Below are 16,234 nucleotides of genomic sequence, written 5' to 3' on the forward strand. Positions count from 1 at the left end.
GAGATACTGCAGGAGATTCCAGCGATCAGAACTGGCATGTTTAAGGAAGCAATAGGTAGCATTATATTCCTATTTTCTTTACTAAAATATATCTTTAGAGTATATATTCTTTACTGAAAATATAAACATATTTAGTATGATGCTAATAATTTTGAAAGCAGAAATTTGGGGGCAGCGGCAGAACTTTCAGGGAGTGCAAATGACCTCATTGATTTGCACAAAATAGAAAACGAAGGGGATGGACGGGTAGTGTCGTTCACTCTGATTATAGAAACCTGCTGAGAACAATACGTGCATGTTTCCTAATAAAGGCCCAGAAGGAGCTGAAACTTCAGAGTTTTTTCATTCATGTTCTCCTCATTTTTATATATATATTTTGAAAATGCAATTCCATGTTGTTTGTAAGTTAGCTTGAAAATTGAGCCAAATTTTCACACAAGCCAATGTCTGTGGGCATGATGCACTGTGCTTGGGCAAAATACCTTTTGAAAGTTTAGCTCTGTGACTCTGGCTTAATATTTGTTAGGGTTTTACAAATGCTTTTATTTAGGGCAAGGTAGAGCGAGATGGCATTTGTGGATCCTGCCTTAAAAAATTACCAGACTTTGAGGCAAATTTATTTCTAATCTACTCAGTCTGGCTCAGTGACGAGCATCCTGAATTCCCATTAATGGCACTGGAACTGAGGGCACTCAGCACTTTGTAGGATCAAATCTAAAGTGATCCTCTCTTCCCTGTGGTTGATTTCTTACATTCCTCCTGCTTTGGAATGGGCACCATTGAGATTGTTGCAGTTTTATTGATATCTGCTTAAAATATATTTTTCCCATATACATTTACTGAATATTTTAAACTCTTTTGGCCTGCTTGGTGAAAGTAAATATAATGTTCAGCCTTTAAAGCTTTCACATTTATCGAAATTATTTCTCTTTGTCTGTCTTGCAGTTCTTCCAAATGAAAATACTTTTGGACTTGAACGTGGACTGGTTTATCTGTTTGATGCAGAGCTCCAGTTTTAGATACTTAACAGTAATTTTCAATAGATTACTTAGATATCTATGGTCTAGATATCTATGGTCTAGGTCCCTGTTGGTGGATTCATTAAATAAAAGGGACAAATTTTCAAAGGGACAGCTGCATACACTGTACAGCTATTGCTATACTTGTGGTATTTGTACATGATTAACAAAATTAAATTTAATGCCTTATTTTGATTTACATACCCTTACCAAATTATATATAGTGCTTGTCTTTCCCCAGAATAGAATAGCATGTCAAAGCTGAGTTGAGTTACTGTCTGTAATGCTGTTATAAAGTGCTACTGAGCTGTTTGTATTGAATTGTTATGAGCCTACTGAATGACAGTGTTCCAGGGGACAAGCACAGTCATTCATAACTCACATCTTTCTTGTGACCTTATTGTCTGCTCTCATTTTTCTTCTTGTCATGAGCTTCCTAAAGGGTCTTGTTTTCTTTTTTCTTTTTTAGATTATTCTTCTCTATTAAACCTTTTGGGAGTCTTTCTCCCTTCTGGAGTTCTAATACTATTACTAACACGCAGTGTTAAAAAAAAAAAGCCATCTGATCCCTACCTCTGAGTGGGGAATGCTCTCAACATTTAGAATGCAGTTATTGTACAGTCAGCTGCTCTTATGAGTTTTCCAGCATCTTGAATTTTGGAAAATTCAAGAGGACAGTTATTTATGTTAGATTTCTGCTGCTATTGAACCAGGGATAGAAAACTGGCTTCTTCCTGTTTCAGCTCTGACCAAGATAAAAATCAAAACCACAGGGGCATGTTCAAGTCTGAGAATGGCCCTGTGTTTAGATTCAAGGTTCCAGTATTAGCCCATCTCATGAGTGAACAAATTTTGGATCCAGTTCACTTAGCCCTCCTCATTTGAAGCCAATAGACGACCTGACTCTGGAAGGTTTGGTGGATTGGGCCCTTTAAAGTACTCTAAACAATATTCTTTTACAAAGACTAGACATGAGTAACTGTCTAGGGAGATGGTTGAGCTTTATGAGGAAAATAATGAGAAATGGCAAGAGAGGCGGAACCTATTATGTGCCTTCAGAAAGTACTTGAAGTGCAGAAGATATATAATTATTCCTTGTTTTTGTTTTTCAGATGAGGGATTCTGATTTATAGTGCCAGCCCTCCATTTTATTTTGTGTTTTAGTCTGGAAATTAAGTAGTACATTTTTCAAGCCATGCTTTAAGGATTTAGTCCCTGGCAGGCTGAGATTTTAAAGCTAACTAGTGATTCTGGATACCTCAGTTTTTGGATAGCCAGCTGAGCAGGTTCTAATTTTCTTATGTCAAGAGCTTAGCACTTTCTGAAAATCTGGGCTCTTTAAGCAATGACAAGTTGGTCACATAAATGTTGAGGCACACAAAATCATCAGGAAATCTCAGGTAGGATCCACTGATGCTTACGTGGCTTGCAGAGCTGCATCTGCCTAGTGGGCTTTAAAAATGGATAGACTAACAGAAACTGAGCTTTCCTCATTTTTCCACATCTTGGATTGGCTGGAGCAGAAGCTCGGGTCTATTCTGCTCCTTGCTGAGAGGTAAGAGACCTGGGTCTCACAGAGGGCATCCCAACATCAAACAGCCAGGTCAGCGATTGGAAGGCCTTAATGATATTAAAAATATGAACAAGCTAAGTAAATGTGAGTACTCACTAGGACTTCACATAAATAAACCAGTTTAACTGATTTATTTTATTTACATACCATGAAAAGTGTGCTAGATAGGTACTGTACAGAAAGTAAAAAGACATGGTCCCAAAGAGTTTGCTGTCTAATCAAGAAGTATATGAAGAGCAGGGGGTGAATGGGCAGTGATATTTAAACAGTCATTTTGTTAGTTCCACAGTTTGTCTGGCTTTTTTTTTTTTTTTGGGGGGGGGGGGGGGGAGGGAAGCACGGTTGTTTTATATTTTTGGTGATATTTACCATTTGGTAAAATGTTTGGAGGAGAGGTTTAGGGTTTGCAGGTGTCTTGGAAAAAGTATGTTTTCAGAAGGGACTTGAAGGAGGAGAGGGTAGGAGCCTTTTGCCCATTGGTTAAAAGGATCTCATACAGGTCTAAAAGGCATAATGGAGGAAGGCACAGAGATGCCTTTCAATAGTATGAAAGGAACCTTGGAAGACCCTTTATAAATATGAATAATATATATTTTAAGACTTTTGTGATGAATCTCTTGAAAGATTTCTATCTCTGATGAAAAAGCCTAGAAGAGGATATTTGTTCTTGGGAGACCAGGATTATTTAGCAGTTGTTCTCATTGCCTCCATCCAGTTAGTGAAATCCAGTTTCATTTCCTGTGCAACTGCTGATGTAGATATCAGATGCAAATAAGGTAGGGAAAGATTTTGAATTCCTATGTCAGTTTGGTGTGGGGCAGGACAGAGAGACATGGCAGCAGTAAAAAATGGGATTCAAACAATATTTTATTATACTATCAAGGCAATTTTTTCACAGAAGAACTTTTATATTCAGTCTGGAATATCTGGTGTGTCCTTGTATCAGAGAGTTAAAATCTCTTAGGAGGCTCCTATGTATTGTTGTGTAAAGAAGAACCAATTATTCCTCTGCATCTCAGGCCAGTACTTAATATTATTATGAACACATTATAACAGCAATATTAAGAATTGCATAGTCTTTATTACACAGGAAAAATAATAAATCTGACTAAAGAAAAGAAGAGGCAATCAAGCTAAGGTATAAAGAAATCCTCACCATGCCCCTCTTTCTTATTCCCAGTGGGAGAATGGAATAAGGATGAATGGGAGGTTAGAAACGGTGACACAAGAGGGGCAGAGGTGATGGTGGGGAAGGTTGTGAGAGGCAGAGAGATTTTGTATGGAGGGAGGTGAGAGTCGGGGCAAATGTCACTGGAAGTGAGAAGGAGGAAGTGGATAAAGGACTTAGACTGATACTGGTACAGAGGGGAAGGAGCAGGTGGGGCTGGTGGGAACTGTAAAGTGGTGAAGGTGACAAGGCAGGGGAAATGAAGCTAGTGGGGGAGAGGAAGGAGGAATGAAAAGGAGGACAGGTACTATGAGGCAGAAGAGACACATGGTGAGAGCCAGGGATGAGTGACAGATGGTCAAGATTATACACACATGCGCGAGTGCTCATACAGATACACAAAGCAGAGTTTGAAAAGTGCTACGAAGGTATGTTTGCAGCTAGACCCCTCCCAGGCAGTTACAGGGTATTGCCCCATGCAGCTAGGGAGAGTAACATCCAGAGTCAACACCACACTCACAGAAGCAGCTGCACTGGTATTAGTACCAGAAACAACAACTCTCTGACATCATTTATTATTCTAATGAAACATATGGTTTGTCTGGGCTTTTTGCCATCAGCCCAGGTTGAAACAGCAGTCCAGACAAACTCATTGTGTGCATGTGTCAGGAGAACTAAGAATAGCTTCATAACAAACAAACGAACAAAAAGTCTCTCTCAGTGGTCTGCAGTCTTTTCTGGACTGAGTCTTATTGTCATAGCTGCTGCATTGTTTTATGATAATACATGCAATATGTAAGGGTCACAGGATGACTAGATGCAATAGGAAGGTCAAAGGTTTTTTTGTCCCCTGGAGTTGTGTTCATTTTTATAAAACACACAGTCTGAAGGTAAAAAAGAAATGCCAGTGCTCAAACAGAATGAATGGCTGGAGAATGCAGTAAACCAAACAATAATTCCAGAAACAGAATCTAGAATACTGGCATAGAATGAGCTGTGAACTGCTGATGCCAGGTACGTACCAGAAAAAAGCGTGCACCTTACATCCCACTTCATGCTGAGCCAGCTCCACTGACTGGCATATGTTAGGGTGAGGGGAGGGGAAGAAAGACAAGTCTCCTCTCTCTTTCTGTCGGCTTCTGTCCCCTTCTTGCCCATTTTCTTACAGTGGGTAGCATCCAGAGTGCAAGGGCTGCATTGTTCAGGGGACCTGAAGCTCCAGTTGAACAATCCTAATGCAGCTGTGTAGGGGAGAGTGTGTTTCACTGCCCTTTAGTTCTCTGTGTGCAGCTGTGACAGATCAAGAAAATAGCTAGTCCTACATGCTGTGAGCACAGTACTACTGTAATATAAATAGAGATAACTGTTGAACCAAGTCATGGGTAAAAATGGAAATCTAGTCTCCTGGATCCCTTCCCTATGCTTAAGTTATATGACCATATATATGTGGCTCTTTTGGGTAGGAGGATACAGCTCTTCCACTTTTACAAAATGTTAATCTAAAAAAATGTAAGGAAAAGGGTATTTTTGCATATTTGCACAGCATACGGTAAAAATATTCAGTCTTCTGTGATTGCCCAAAGAATTGACGCTTTGAGGCTGTAACATCATACAAAATGGCTTAGTAACAAATTTTGCATGAGTTTTTATGAAACTGTTTAATCAATTTCACCCGCTTCTGTCAGAACCCCTTTTACACTTACCATGGGGATGAGTGTGGCATAAGAACCTAAACAGAATGAAATAGAATAGTCATTTAAAATGCCCTTTGAAATGACTGAGTCAGGAGTGATGAATTTGATCCCATACCATAGTATGGTTAAATGGGCTATGTTTAGGCCCTGATCCTGTGCGGATTTACATACATGCTCAATTTTACACATAGAGAGTCGATCCATTGACTTTGGTATCATAAACACACGCTTAAACCTCTACCACATTAAGACCCTCTAATTCTGCCATGGCCAGAGGCACTGGATATTTCTACTTTACTTTGATTCCATTAAATGCTTAAATTGATAGGAATTCTGTCATCATTTAGCATTTTTAATATACACTTCAGTTTAAGGCTCTGTTTAATTCCCCAATCAATAGACATTACTCTACTTTTTGCAGAAATTAATGAGTGGTTTCTTTCTAATAACATTGGGGAAGTTTTCCCATACCAAAGAGATTTCAAGGGCAGACTGCATGTATGTGCAGAGACAACAAAAGGATTAAATGTGTTTAAATGCCAGAGAATGCTTCTGTTCTGCTGATTTGTCTACAGTGCTGTTAAACTAAAAGCAAATGCGTCTCTTGGTGTTCATGCATTTTATTTGTGTGCTGGATAGATGAGAACTATTTCCAAATTTTAAACCAATTAACTTAATAAATTGTCATCCTGTTTTAGAGATTACCCAGGGAGAATAGAATCAAAGGAATGGACATTTTGGAGTTATTGAAACTTTCACCACATATTGTTGCCTATGTATCTTCTGAATAAAAATAATACATAAATTAAATAAAATTTGACAATCAATTTTACAAACTTTGTTTCAATCAGCTTTCACTTCACTGTATTCACTCCTTATAAGTCCCAGGATCACTTGGAATCCTCATCCCTGATTTCAATGCTTCACCTTAGTTCCCCCCAAAAAGAACATTTTAGTATACAGTTCTGCTTTCAGGCTGCTGCTCCAAAGAAACAGTTAGAGAGAGGCCCACATTCACTTGACTAAAGAATTGCCATCACCCTTAATTATGTTGTTTGTAGGACAAAAGGGGGTTTGACATATCTAATGAATGGATCTATAACATTTGAAGGCAGACAAACAGAATGAGTACAGGAGTTTCATTGTAAGCAAATTAGTTATGTAAATCATAATTGATTTTAATCAACATCCATATCACTTGTATTGCTAAGTACTAATGAGGGGCCTTTTTGTATGTTATTTTATCTTTAACTAATCATGCCATTGGTTCTAAATCAGTGAGACATTACAAAGGTTCAAAGTCTGAGCTTGCAGTATGTGTCTGTGCTCAGTCATTATCATGACCTATGAGAGATCACTACAGCTAAGGAAGAGACACTACGTACAGGGCCATAAGATAAATGCTGTCAGATTCAATCACTTAGACTCATGTCAGTTTTTTCAATGTGTGTTGTGCCTCAGGACCAACTTTTAATACAGGTACCGGCAATTCCATTCTTAAATTGTTAGGTGATTTGTAAAACTGATTAATAAAATATTTGTGTACATGCAGTGCTTATATCATATGGAAAGTGCTCAGCTTTATTTTTCTACTTCTCTCAGTTGTTGCCATAACCATGTCTGACACAGTCTTATTAACATAAGCATGCGCCCAACAGCACACCATATATAGAGATGTTACTCATCTTTCTGCTTCCCTATCTGCCTTTACTTTTGCCTCCATTCCTTTTAAATTTTGTTTGTTTACAAACTGTTTGCTTTGATTCTTCATTATTGGTTGTATTTGGTTGGTCACCTACATCACATGGTGTTGTTTGTTCACCTTGATTAGGTCACTGAATATTTTTAAAATAGCTTTAAGGTGGATAAGCATTAAAATATGGCTTGAATATATGTGGTTGACAACTAAAGTTCTCTATCTCTCTGCCCTTTTAACTATCTGTGTCAATCACCCATATGCATAATCTAATCCTTAGGTTCCTCTCAACGCTAAAGATAATGAGAGTCAGTAGACCTGTCTCACATCTTGTCTGGGCAGCATTAATCAAGATAAAACTATAAAACAAAATTCTTAGGAAAGAAAAGCTCTGATGCTTATAAGGAATTTTCCAGCTATTGTTAGTTTTTTAAACTAAGGACTTCCATAATTTTACTTATGGATGAGAATTCCATCTCTCTTGGTCTAGCCAAGGAGAACGTCTGCCAGGCAATAGACAAGTGTAAATGCCCTCTTTCCAGTGCAGAGTATCTCGTTGTCTTCTATGTGTTAATTAAGAACCAGAAAAGCGGAGAAACAAAATGTAGGTTTAAACCAGTGAGGAATAGCCTGACTGGTGATCCAAAAACCTGAAAGTTCCAGAGGTCAAACTTCCTGGTACCTCAGGAAGTTTCTCTCTTTCTCTTTCTCTCCTTCTCCTTTTGTGTTCAAATATAATATATTTCACCCCAACTTAGAAACAATACCTTTGTTTGCTTTGTGAATCGGATATAAATATCTATATGTGAATAACCTATCTTGTTCCTCTAATGTAATGTCTTACATCTTATGATAAGCTTTGAAAGATGTGAAGAGTGTTAGATATAATCAAAGATTGATCAAATCAAAGTAGAGTGTGTCTATTAGATTTAGAAGATTACAAGGGATTTTGTTTTCTCTGATTAATGATCGTTACACTCCAGAAGCGATAAGAATTGTATGGCACTAGAAGGAAAAATATATGTTAAAAGATAAAAGCCACTAGCCAGGGTATATTTTTAGACTATTAAGAGATATTGCTTTAAAGGGAAGATTGATATTAATAGTCGGACAAATAACGAAATACAATCTATGAAATTAATTAAACCTGCCGACAAAAGGAAGCACTGAATAAATTTGTTACATACTGACACCATCTACTGGATATTAACAAAAGCAGCAGAGAAACAGAGAGAGCTGAAAAGTGAGTGCTCAATTGGCATGTGTCTAATAGAAATCAGAGGATGGCCCCCTTCAAGGAGCCTTGAAATCAAAGCTTGCTAAACCCCTGTGCAGGAGAGACCCTCCCCCTTGTTTATGGTCACAGGACTAAGCAGGTCTTGTTGAACACCTGTACGGGAAAGATTCTCCCCTTGTCCAGGATCACAGGACTATCAAGAGTTTACTGAACCCACAAAGTAGCTGCAGAATCCTCAGAGAGACCAACATCTGGATCAGCTGTGTGGAAAGGACTCTTCCTTATTCCAGGGTTAACAGGATAAGAAGTGGTGAGATTTCATTTCAAAGACTGTATTTTCCCTTTTCTTCTTTAACACACATAACTTTAGGTTATCTTGCTGAGCTTACACTCTTTAGTGAAACCTCAAGTAACCATATTTTAGGTTTTAACTAATGAGATATCCTTGCCTCTTTTGTAAGTCCAAGCAAATTGGCCTAACAGAGATTGAACCATAACTTTAAGCAATTGGTGTGGATAGTCTAAGCTTGTCCTTTGGATGAATCCATTCAAATAGCAGGAACCATTCTCTTAAAAGTACCTTCCAGACAAATGCATCTTTTCTCTTTGGAGAAATATTGGAAGTGTGATAAATGTGTTAGGTACTAAAGAATTGATTATCAATAATCATAAGTAAATGCCATAAGAAATCATGGTGATTTGCTCTGCTCCTTGGTGTAACTGCTGATCTTCAACCCTAGTCTTTGACAGTTGCATGCAGGACTATATTGGTGTGTTCAGTACATGCCTAGAACTTGTTTGCGTCTCCATTTGATTGGTAAACTATTGATTGTATATGGATGTGGTTCTGGGTGAGTTAATAAATTCTTGACTGGATAAGAATAACCAAATGCACCTTTTTAAAAAATACTATTTAAATTAAAAGGTGACCTGAAAAGAATATAGCATTAAATAGTAATCTAATGCTTTTTTAACTCAATAAAAAGGGTTATCCTATTAAATTCCATCATAATATTAGCTATACCACTTAGCCAATTGGGAAATCTAGTTTACTAGATTTCAGCTTTAAAATCTAACTGACACCTTGCAAATTCATAAAACTGACTCCCTTTCACTCTTACATAAATAAAATAAAAGCTTCCAATATACATTTTTGGCTGACAAACCATTCATTCTAAAATACATGAAAATCTGGGGGCTACAAACATTTTCACAACTAACTGATGTTTGAACAGTCACATCTATGGATACACCAATCATAGCGAAGGGATTCTGTGTCCACAGAAATACTTTCAAATAGTTTTTTACTATATGATTAATTCCAATATTGATATTCGAAGACTAAGCACAATGTATGCTGCACATCTGCTTGGATTGCATGCTGTGACTGAACCACAGGCTTTTAAGGCTAATTGTAATTCAGGATGTTACTGTTTTCGTTTAAAACATATAGGATAGACCTATGGATTTCTTATCTTTGTTAGTTTTCTTTGTATACTTATTACCAATTGTAAAAGATTGTACCTATTTGAGAGAGATCCCCTATATTTAAAACTGAAGAAATACCCTTGTAACCAGTAATATATTTCCAAACACAAAGAATGCACCTGAGTGCAGTATGAAGTCAAATGTACTGTTGCTGACATTTTTGATCACTAGCATTACACAAACCATCATTAACTGTCACAATGGGTATTCCCAGAATGATAAGGCAGACTGATTCAATTGTGTGTAAGATACCGATATAGACTGCTTTGAAGTTTGGTCAGACACACAGTAATTTGTGTATTAGGGTTCCATCCATTGTTTATGTGATTTGTATGATAGTAAGATGAAGCATGTCTCAATCATTTATTGACAAAACTCAGTACAATACTGGAGTATCAAGGATCATAGGCCCAGTGTCTTCCCTTTGACTTCTTTTTAACAATCTGTGCTTTACATATACCTTACTATACATATTTCCTTTCATCTTCAGACTGATAATGGCCTTTCAAAAGTGTGGAGTGAGTCTGAGAGTTCTGGTGATGAATGGAGGAAAGCAGAATTTCACCTGGGGAAGTTGAGGAATTTTGAAATCATATTTGAAGGCGTTCGTGCCAAAGACCTAGGTGGAGGAGCAGCAATAGATGACATTGAGTTCAACAACTGCACCACAAGTAAGTTTTAAAAGACATGTTTTCTGTGGAAATAGCTAGAATGGAAAGTGTGTGTTCATGACTGATTTTAAGTATATTATGGCTTAATAAGATTTGCTGTAATGTCACTATATATAAAATCAGTCATGAACAAATTATTTTTATTCTTGCAATATTAATAGAATTCTGTTTAAATGGGAACTTTCACACCCATGCGACACTCTCAAATAGTGGGCAAAATGCCAATGAATATCTGAATTGTCTTTTCTGCTTTTTAAACTATTTCATTTTGAATATGAGCTTTCTCCACATCAAAGCAGTTTTTCTTCTGTTGGATTCAACACTGAAGTCACCAAATCAATCATCAGCTGTTCTAAATGGACATAGCTCTGGTAAATTGGGATACACCAATTTATTGTAGGTGAGGATCTAGCCTGTTGTCTCACAAGTGTGTGTTAGTCTTACCATGAATGGAGGTCACAAAGGTCCTCTCCCCTCCCAGCCTCAGAATTAGGGAGGCATTGCCTGAGCCAGTAGGGCTCCCTTTAATGATTGCCCCTCCTTGTTCCTTCCTGTACATGTGGCTGCATAGCCTTCTTGTGGGCTTCAGACAGTGAGGAGGAGGGCTGACTGGCTTGTTCGAAGGCTGCAGTAGAAGCCAGTCGCTCCCAGGCACCCCAGGAGGAGGGCTAATGAGCCACTTCATCTGCCAGTGTGCCATTCTACACCTGGGAGCAAAAGCTTCCCCTCTCTCACCACCTTGAGATTAAGAGTAGCATTGTGTTTGTGGACTTTGCTTTGGGCATCATTCTAGTTGCCTTTTGCAGGATGGGAAGGAATTTTTCCCTTACTGCCAAATGGACCCAGGCAGGGTTGCTCCTTCTGAGTGGCCCAGGCATCCAGTGGGTAGGTTAGGTCATACTGTATTCATGTTGTTGTGACTTGACAGGTGTGGCTTGAGAAAACCCTCGCTGGGATTATTTAGCTGAGGTTAGTCCTGCTTTGAGCAGGGGGTTGGACTAGATGACCTCCTGAGGTTCCTTCCAACTCTATGATTCTATGAAGAAAGATCTGGTGAGGAAAGTTAAACACAATATATTCCTCCTTTACACTTGCATGGCAGATGTCTTTGCTAAAATTATGGGAAAATCTTTACAAAATGATGAATTATTCATTTATATATTGGGGACAATGAGGGCTTTCATTAAACTTCAGGTGTACACGTCAAATTTCTTTAACAGTCTCCTTTTCTTTTAGCCTTACAAACACCATATATTTCAGCCAATGCAAGGAAAATCTCATTCCCCAGCTATTTTTGAATTTCTCTATATTTACTCTCTGGGTAGCCCAGAGTTCTATAGGTTGCAATTTCAGATTCTTCTCTTTGGTCTCTGTGTTACTCTTATAGACAGGTGTCATGGGAAAGTGTGCCCATCCTCCATTTGGGGTGGGGTTGGAGTCACTATAGCCTTGAGGCTGGGTGTCCCAGCCCCCTTAGCTTCAGGGGATACAGCAATATGGCTGTTCTCGCTCTCAGGACTGTATGATCTAATGGCCAGAGTCAATATGGTTGCCCTTTCCCTGAGGGCTGTTGACGGTCATCTGTGCATTCTCAGGGTCTTGTGCTCCCTTGTCTGGGGTATCTTGTCCTAGGTCTGGCCTGTCCCGGGAATCCTGTGTAGTCCTGAGGTCTGCCAGGGTCTCAGGGCTTTCGGCTTCTGCAGTCCGGAGGTTAAGTGACTCTCTGGCTAAAGCGGGCAGCCTGCATCCTCCCTCTTCAATGGTCAGCCTTGTCTGAGCTGCATGGCTCTCTCTTATACCTAGTCTCCAGTTGGAGCATGCCCAGCAGAGTCGAGGGGGTGTGGCCTCCTCAGCCCACAGGGTAGAGTTGACTCTTGGTGGACCAGTGCGGGGCAAATGTGCCCCGTCACAGAAGGAAAAAAATAATCCAAAACCCCAGTGACTATGGAAGTTTGCTATTGGTCTTCCTTCCTCAGTATCTGTATTATGGTACCAGAGGCAGCATAGTATGAACTGGAAATTCTCCTGGGAGGGAAATGAAGATTTACAACAAACTCTGGCTATAATCATGTTGCCCCTCACCCAGTTACATGGTCGCTCTCTCTATGATCCTCTCAGCTAACCCATAATGGAGTTGTGTTGCCATTGGTTCCAGTAGCTTGGCTGTGAGAGTGTACAGACGATGAGTTAAGTCTGCTTTAGGCAGCATTAGCTACTCTGGTTTTTATGCAGATGTTAGGAATGCATAAAGATTGGGAAAATACTGTTCAGAGCAGCTGTTTTCTGATTCCTTCCTCTATTCCATGGCCCATTCCCCTTTTCCACATGTGGCCTTTCAGCTATAAAGGAAGCAGCAACATCTCAGTTAGGTAGATGCATTTTCCTTTCCATGAAACTTCTCCCTTCCTACCTATCTCCACTTACGTTTTCACAATATCAAAGCAGTTTTCATCCCCAAAGCTTATGGGTGAGGGTAGCAAAATTTTCTTGGTAGGTGTCCCATTCTTTTGGAGTTGCCTCCGTGATGAAATATGATTAAGAAAAATGCATTTCTTTGCTAAATGGATTAAATGCAGGTTTCATACCTGACTAGTAGACTAATGTGTCTGATTGAAATCATGAATGTCTCAGCTTAACTATATTTTCATAATTATTATTACCACCAATTGTCTGGTGCATAAGTAATCTACAGTATTTTCTAGGAATACAGCTGTATTGATTGCTGTAAGATGATTACTGTAGCTGTCTTATTATAAAGGCCCTGTGCCACCATAGCAGAGGTGTGTAGAGAAATGTTTGTCTTTTGTGAGGAACATACTCCAGGGCCACTTAACAAATATTCAGTCTTACTGGTGCCTGGTTGGCAAGAATGTGCTGAATAAATAACGAAACCCCGACCGTTTCCCACTATGGAACTTCCATCTCCACAGGGGTATTAGAGAGAGGCACAGGCTAATCTGTCTCGGGCTGTGTGAATTTAAGCAGCCTTTTTAATGCCTTTTCCGTGTACTTTTTAGGAAAGAGGGTATGGGACTGTTTGGCTTCCCCAGCCACACTGCCTGTTCGGTGATTATTTCTCCTTCTTAACAGATATGCATATGCTGTACTGCGCAGAGCTGCTGGGCTAGGGGTAGTCTCTACAGGAACAGGATTAGTGCCTCCCTGATGGATATTTGTATATAAATTGGCACCATTTTCCTGACTGCACCATGCAATTAGTGCCTGAACCAACACTCATTGAAATCAATGGGATTATTTCTATTGGCTTTAATGTCCGCTGGATCAGGCTATTTGGATCAGGCCATTAATATGATTTTGTTCACATCCATGCTACAGTTTGGGCCCAATTTTTTTTAATTTTCCTAACACATCTGGTGGGCTGACCTTTGTCTTAGTATGTTGTCACAAAGGATCCTGCCCTGCCTTTACTTGTTCTTGTTTGTTATTGACTCCTTTACCTTTGTAGAAAAGGCAAATAAAGTACATTTTGCCAGATTCACAAAAACAACATTTCCCATCTGTTCCTATCCTGGGGCACTCAGGACTACAGAAAGCAGGTTGTTTTTCTAGCACAAAGCACACGGTTTTATTATTTGATATGTATGACTGAGGAAGATGGCTGTTAAAACAAACTCAAAGCATGGTGAGCACATGCAAACAGGCCGGACTTTTCTCCTTGTGTAATTCATCCATTTGTGATGCTGCTTTGAGCGCTGTGGAGGCAGTTGTGGGATCTGTGAGCAAGAAGCCTAGCTAGAATTGCTAAAGTGAGAGCAGTGGAGGTCACATTTGTAGTCTCCTGTAAACAATGAGAGCTGCTGGGTTGCAGTGTAACATTAAAGATGTTCTAGCCATTGTAACTAACAGAGGAATAAATCATGAAAATAGCCCACAAAATTCTTAAATAAAATAAAGAATAAATAACTATCAAACTGGTAGCTGCCTTCGTGCAGCTTGATGATGCATTTTAAGACTGAGATAAGCAGAAAGCAGTGGAAATTAGAGTGTTGTTAATGATTAGGAAAGAAATATGGCAGGGCCCTGTGCATCAGAAAACTCACCCAGAGCAGGGACAGCATGGGGTGGAAAATTTCTAGCACAGCTCTGGTCATCCCAAATGCCTAGGAGAGGCTTCTCCACATGTTCTCTGTCTACAGGAGCTGCTGAGGGGTATTCCAGGTTACTTGCCTGTTTCTACATCTAACAAGAATAATTTAGCTCTGGGGGGCAGGGATCTCAGGGAAGGCTGTTGCTGTCCAGAGTGTGGGTGCATATTTGCATTCCTTTTGCAGAGAGGAAATGTTGTGTAGTGCTATAGCAGAAGTTAATAGCCTCCCAAGTTCTGTTTCCAGATCTGCCAAGGACTTACTGTGCATGTGCTCCATTTCATTTGTTTCTTGCAACTCTCACCTTGCCTTCCTAAAGGTTTCCATGAATCTTCTATATGTCATAGTGTACTGTGCAGAGTGACAGATCAGCATTGCTGGTTCCTTGCATTCAGAGCTTTTATGAAAGTCTTAATCTAACAAAGCACAAATTATTCACTTCATTTTCTTTGTTTTTTAACTCATTAGAGTGTTGTTAACTAAAAACATTTATCTGAACAGAGCACACAAATAGCTTTATTTCTTAAACTGCTGAGCAGCTGAGGCCTAATCCTGCCAGGGCTGAGTGCTCTAAACTCCCATTGATGTCCATGGAAGTTGAGGGCAAGCAGCATGTTGAGGGACTTGGACCCCTAATGAGTGTCAGAACTCATAGGGAAATGTGAGAAATGATACTGGAATCTGTTGTCAGAGCCAGAGACAAACAAGATGCAAACAGTTGTTCTTTTTTCAAGAGGAAATGTTTGATAGGTTCCAGATTCAATTTTTTTCTAATTTGCAGATTTACGTACTATAATTCTTGCTGAAAAACCACCCACCCCTCCGAAATGAGCTACAGTGAATTTACAAGGGTTGATACCTACTTTTACAAAAATTCACTTTTATTATTGTACCTCTATTGTGTTTGTTATTTGTAGAACTATAATAATGGGGAAACAGAGGTTATTTATGGTACAAAATGTCCATGAATTGTTTTATTTTTTCTAACTTTTGATCTCTTCATTATGACCACCTTGCAACTTCTACTAAAAATTGCTGGAAAGAAGTTGCAATCCTGGATCACTTCCAGTCCCCCCAAAGAGCATATTATGCATTGTTGATCTGAAACGAAAGACACAGGCTTAGCGCTGATAGTTTGCCATTGCATAATAGTGGGCTAGAATCATGCATGCAAGATCTTAGAAGTGTCATTGCCAAAAGTCTGGATTTTGTACATAAGTTAGTGGAAGAACTATTGCCTGTGCTAAATTTAAAAAAAAATCAAGTTCTTCTCCAGCAGGTTGCAAGAGATGAGTATATCAGCCTGAAAAAATACCTCACTGAACCAGGAGATGTGATTTTGGAACTAATTATTTATCACAAGGCACCATTAAAGAACACAGATAAGAACAATAATTCTAAATGAAATGTAATGGATATTTCTGGAAAAGTGAGAGGAATGATCCATGTTACTCATCTGCTGAATGATTAGCTGATTCATTTGGGCTTTCATGGTCTGTTAAACGAGTCTTGTGAAAACGCAGGAAGAAGAAAGGATCTGCACAGTTCCAGTGACTTTTTTGTGAACTTTCTTTGGTCCATA

At 39.1% G+C, this 16,234-nt stretch overlaps 1 protein-coding gene across 2 annotated transcripts in view; it reads left to right on the forward strand.

The window, feature by feature from the left end:
• Window positions 1–16,234, forward strand: part of LOC137162471 (MAM and LDL-receptor class A domain-containing protein 1-like) — a 320,533-nt gene that overhangs the window by 176,114 nt on the left and 128,185 nt on the right. For both annotated transcript variants that reach the window (XM_067562330.1, XM_067562331.1), the window contains one exon: window positions 10,366–10,546. In XM_067562330.1, coding sequence (XP_067418431.1) covers window positions 10,366–10,546 — 181 coding nt within the window. The remainder of the gene's footprint in view (window positions 1–10,365; window positions 10,547–16,234) is intronic.

Source organism: Emydura macquarii, unplaced genomic scaffold (genome assembly GCF_026122565.2).
Source record: "Emydura macquarii macquarii isolate MOO-44397 ecotype Brisbane River unplaced genomic scaffold, CSIRO-AGI_Emac_v2 contig_2422, whole genome shotgun sequence".
NCBI classification, from domain to species: Eukaryota; Metazoa; Chordata; order Testudines; family Chelidae; genus Emydura; species Emydura macquarii.